Source organism: Oryzias melastigma, linkage group LG12, assembly GCF_002922805.2.
Source record: "Oryzias melastigma strain HK-1 linkage group LG12, ASM292280v2, whole genome shotgun sequence".
NCBI lineage: Eukaryota > Metazoa > Chordata > Actinopteri > Beloniformes > Adrianichthyidae > Oryzias > Oryzias melastigma.
Window position 1 is genome coordinate 16,445,747 of NC_050523.1, and position 5,872 is coordinate 16,451,618.

Consider the following 5,872-nt stretch of genomic DNA (forward strand, 5'->3'; position numbering starts at 1 on the left):
TTTGGCTGTAGTACAACAGCAACATAGACTTTACTACATTAAAAATAAACAAAGGACACTCGTTTAGTTATTCTACTCTTAAATTTAGTGCTTATTATTAATTTGTTTGACTTCATGTCTTTTTAGTTACCTGTGGAGTTTGACGTAAAGTGTTGAATAACGACACAGAGCCACTTTTCTCTGTTGCAGAATCAGCTAATTCACTTCAATGCATAAGCACTTCATTGCTGTACAGTGCTGCATATCAGGCTGACTCATGTGGGGGTTGTTTCACCCATAGCTGAAGGCAAAGAAAGTGCTAACAGCGCCACCTGGAGGCCAAAAATATATTACGGCAGTAGAGTTTTGGAATACTACTGCACAGAAAATCATTGGGAAATGCGTAAGAGGTTTTAACTAAATATTCTGCAGCTTCCGTAGTCACGACTTGGCAGGCCAAAAGATAACCTTTGGTGGGCCCCACTTTGGGTATCCATGAGTCCATTTTACAATTGAAATGCTCAAAACACCATAGTGTACCGTACCAGACCAGAACGCTTTGTAGTTTTTTTTTATTTAGATTATTCAATCAATGTTCTGATTTGGATTAAAAAAAAAACTAATTTGTCATAATTTTTCCTTTTGTGACTGCTTTCTAAACTCTTGGTCCATCATACTGTCTGAGGAACAAATGCATTTCTATGGTAGCTCAAAATGTGTGTCAAAAACTCCACTGTCTGTGTCATCTTACACACTCAACCTTACAATCTCTCTGGCACATTTATTCATCGAGAAGTTACAGCTCACATGCTCGATTGATCTGCCGGGCGAATGTTAAGACAGTTTTATGCACAGAAAAATCAGCCTCTGCTCGTCTCAAGGGCAGTTTCGGTTCAACAATGAAGCCTTAACGTTTCTTCTCTTTAGCCTTCAGAGTAAATGCAGCAGCAAGAGTCGTGTGATCTGTCTTCTGGCTCTCCTGTGGACTTTGTTGTTCCTTGATTGTTCTCTACAACCCTGACAAGAAATGAAAAAAAAACCTGACACTTCAGTCCAAAGCACAGCTGAACATCTGAAGGAGATACATGCAGAGATCTTTTATAGAAGACTCTCACATACTTGCATCAGACGTGTTTTTATTTTTTTATTTTAGCGCTTATCTTTTTTTAAATAATTAATGATTATTCTCTCTCAGCTTCAGCTGGCCTGTAATTACTAAAGAGAAACTGAACCAATATTCCATTTAAAGCCCAAAAGCCTTCTTTTAATCAATTCTATTTACCACAATCAGCAAAAACTGTAAATTAAACGGATAAACCACAAATGCAACCAAGAATAAATGTAATCAATAATTTAGCATAGATGTTATTTTACGTCTCCCATACTAAATCAGTCACATCATCGTCTAGAGTTTTGGTGAACCAAAGCTTTCATGCTGTATGGTAAATCTCCCTCAGGGTTGTTGAGACAACCACAGTTGTGAACTCACGCTTTATATAACCTGAAATGAAACAAAATTTATTGAATCTCAACTTTGCTCGTATTTCTGAGAAAGATCTGTGGAAACTGCAGAGATCAATATCACTTTTTTTATTACATCCTGGAAAAAAACCTTTTGTATAGCAACGTCACTAAAGCACAGAGAAGTGGATTATTTTGTGAACAGAAAGCCATCTTTTTATTATTATTATTTCAATAACCACAATTGGAATCTCTGACCTGACGCTCTCTAACAACAGGATTCTAAATGTCATCCATACAAATATCACAATTATATCTGTTGTTTGTTGTGTTTCATAACGAAGAGATACGTCATTTTTTAATCAAAAGTATTCAATCTTTTTATTAAAATGTAATCAAATTTGTATTTCTATATTTGTGTTTTCCTCCAGCAATGTCCTGTGTTCATTTCTAAAGCGAACGTACGACTGAGAAATATCTGAAGTGAAGTCATTGTGTTGTGAATGGAGGTTTGCCAACGTTGTCCGCAGAAAACAATTGGTTTGCTACAGAGTTGGTGTTTGCAATCCAAGCAAATGAAAGCCCAGCTGAATAAAGAAAATGTGGTTTGTCAGGCATCTGCTCGGATCAAGGGCAGGTGGTGCTGAAACACACGACTTTTGCCAAAAAACTTTAGCTTCTCAAGATGGAGAAATGTAGACTGATTGCATAACGTAAAAAAGAGCTCAGACTTTTAGTGGTAAATCCTCGATAGGAGCAAAATGTATTTTGTCTGAAGCAGTTATTTTAAGGACATTTAATGGAATTTAAAATCTAAATTCGATCAAACTTTTTATTTCATTGGCTCTCTTGGCATTTATCTTTTCAGTATTTACTTGAACCATGAACCAGTTCTTTTTTTTAGTTCTTTTAACACTGGAGTTACTCCGGTAATTAAAGTCCATTATAAAATTAAAAAAAACTATGAAATTATTACAGCATAAAATAGTTTAATCTCTTATGTGATTTTTTTTCCTCATCTAAATTGTTTTCTGGCATTTTTAAAAATTATTAACAAACTATTAAATAAACAGAAAATTCAGAATGATAAAAACCCTGCAATGGACTGGTATAATGAATGGATGGAGGGAGGAATGGATGGATGGAGGGAGGGAGGGAGGAATGGATGGATGGATGGATGGATGGAGGGATGGAGGGATGGATGGAGGGATGGATGGATGGAGGAATGGATGGATGGATGGATGGAGGGATGGATGGAGGGATGGATGGAGGGAGGAATGGATGGATGGATGGATGGACGGATAGATGGAGGGATGGAGGGAGGAATGGATGGATGGATGGATGGATGGAGGGAGGGAGGAATGGATGGAGGGAGGGAGAAATGATGGATGGATGGAGGGAGGGAGGAATGAATGGATGAAGGGATGGATGGATGGATGGATGGATGGATGGATGGATGGATGGAGGGAGGAATGGATGGAGGGAGGAATGGATGGAGGGAGAAATGATGGATGTATGGATGGAGGGAGAAATGATGGATGTATGGATGGAGGGAGAAATGATGGATGGATGGATGGATGGTGGGTGGGATGAATGGATGGATGGTAGTGATGTTGGTTATTAAATGGCATGTTATCTAAAAAAAAGTTAGAATCTCTTGGAAGAGGGGCAGATGCTTGACAATGTATCAATGAAGTAGCTTATATTAGCTCTATGTTGTCTCCAAAGCCTCGTTTCCACTGAGTGGTTTATTTTCACAGCACACGCATGTTGTAGACCACTAGCGTGTCATTGCGTCATTATAGTGGGACGACTAGAAAAGCAAAAAGAATGGAGGTCATCCAGCAGCTCATCTTTTTCTTGCTTTACCTTTGGTACATTGTGTATAACAGGAATTTAATGCTGTTTGAAAGAAGATTACGGGTGGCTAAGATGAATATCACCATTGGAAACGTTAGCTTAAATTAGTGCTGTATTGGTGGTTTCTAATATTGTCATGCCAATCAAGGGGTGGCTCTAGTGACTCCGCCCTACCATTCCGTTCCACTTTTCAGTGGACTTAAAACCGATGGGATCCCCAAGAGGTACGTTTAGTACTCCGTAATGGGTCAATTTTTTAATCGGACCATACCGGACCGCTCAATGGAAATGAGACTTAAGTTTTTGTTTTGAACCTCAGTGATCAACTGGAGGTAGCGCCCAAACATGTAGCTGTTGTTGCTGATCTTGAATATTTTCTAATGTTCTACTGCAAAGAAACCTCAACTGCATCAGATTTATTGTATGTCGTGTCCTCTGCTTCCCTTTCAGGACTGGCTTAGTAAGTTTGGTTACCTCCCCCCTCCAGATCCAGTGACTGGCCAGCTTCAAACCAAGGAGGCGCTGACTAGAGCCATCAAAGCCATGCAGAAGTTTGGAGGACTGAAGGTGACTGGGCTCTTAGGTAAGAGGGTTCTATCTATGACTTTTCATGAATTATGACTAGGACTCAGGTTGTTTTATTGAGAGACTATATTGTGTTTCAGACTAAGTACCTGGAGAAGAAAAGACAAACCTTAAACATAATAGAATTCTGCCATCAAAAACACAGACAGTGGAATTGAAAATAGCTGAATCAATATCACCCAGAGACGCACACAGAGTTGTAATATTTATTCCTTCTTTCCATTTTTGTATGGCTAAGATTACAATGCACAGCTGTCTGCACGCCACAAGACACCTTGTAAACATAAATCAAATTTGCTGTCACACACATACACACCCAGCACAATGACAGTGCTGCGATGTGCCCACTGCATGTGATTGATGACACTTGTATGCGTAAACCAGAACAGTTTATTGATTAGTGTGCATTCTACCATTCTCTCTGCACTCATAATTTCCTGCAGTGCATATTGGCAGTCTCACTCACTTACTCACAGGCGCCGCAACTCTCTGCTGAGTATGCTGTCGTTCGTTATATCTCGCACTCACAACAAGGAGAAACGGAGGAAGATGCTTCATTTGTGGGATTTTTTTATAGGCGGTGCAGTTTCGGGACTGCGTTTTATGTGCTGTGCGGTCTGGACCAGCCAAATATGTGATGCCATCATTTTGCACGCAACAGGCCGTTTTACACCGCACGTGTGTTTTATTACTCAATTGGCTCCTCAAAACCTATGAAACCCGCTGTGCGTGCAGATGCCCCCTGTTTGCACAAGAGGAGTGAGTTAGATCTACTGGAGCTGCCATTTCTGAACCACATGAAGGAACATCTTAACAATAGGGGGGTAGGGAAAAATCAATTCTGCGATATATATCGCGATATTTCAGTTTTTCCCCTATTTTTGAAGCACCGTTCAGGCTCCTGAACCGTTAAAATGCTGCATTTAGCCATGTTGTAAATAAAAAGCACTTTATTTTATCAATTATACTTTTAGAACCGTATTGGTTAAGGCACATTCATTCCATTTTTTTCTTATTCTGAAAAATATTTGGTTGTTGAAATCAGACAATATTGATTGTTCCCATTAAGAAGAAATATTTTTTAATTTACCAAAAGAAAAGCAGCATGAATTTACTTGAGTAAAAGCAACTTGTAGCCAATATGAAATGCAGTTGCAGTGCTTAACGTTGTGATCATTAAATAAAATGAATTTACATTTTTTTGCAATGAAAAATGCATTAATATTCAGGTAGAGTTTTTTTTCAAAGTTATGCTCTTAAAAAAAATTGTCCTGGTACACTTGTGGGATGTATCGTGATATGTATTGTAGAGTATCGCCAATTATTTCTAGAATCGATTTGAGTCTGGATTGATTTAATTCAGTTTTTTTTTCTTTTTTATTCTTTTGATCCTCTTGTTTTAATTCAATAATATAAAATCTTGAGTCTACGCGGTCTAAACATTTAGACACATTTGTTTAGAAATTCATTAATAATCCATATTTATGTTTCAAAGATATTCATATTAATCTGATACAGTTCACATACTGTAAAATTTCTTAGTGAAATTATAATGAGATTGTTTATTTCATACAGTGTTCCATGGATTCTCAAACTGAGAAGCTCCAATAATTGTTCTGTCTCTCCTGGAGGGCGTTTCAGTTTGGCCACTAGGTGGTGATCACACTTTAGCATTACACCTTATTACAGAAGAAGAAGAAAGTACAAGCAAAAAAAAAATTGTAGTGTCCATTTAGTCTGTAATGTATGTTTAGGTCGACCAAGTGTTAGCATTAGCCGTCCTACGGGAAATCCTATTATACGTTAGTATCAAGCTTGCAGACTTTAGCATTACGCGTTAGATCGATCTCTAGTTTTTTGGATCTATAACTGATCTATTAAGCTTAGATCGATTTTATCAACCCAGCCCTAACGTATTGTATCGTGAGACACGCATCATGATACGTATCGTATCGCCAGACCCTTCCCAATACCAGTGGCGGGCCGT

The 5,872-nt window shown here is 38.3% G+C and overlaps 1 protein-coding gene across 1 annotated transcript in view; it reads left to right on the forward strand.

The window, feature by feature from the left end:
* Positions 1-5,872, forward strand: part of LOC112136147 (matrix metalloproteinase-17) — a 133,594-nt gene that overhangs the window by 64,347 nt on the left and 63,375 nt on the right. The window contains exon 2 of the mRNA XM_024257741.2: positions 3,751-3,883. Within this exon, the coding sequence (XP_024113509.1) occupies positions 3,751-3,883 (133 nt within the window). The remainder of the gene's footprint in view (positions 1-3,750; positions 3,884-5,872) is intronic.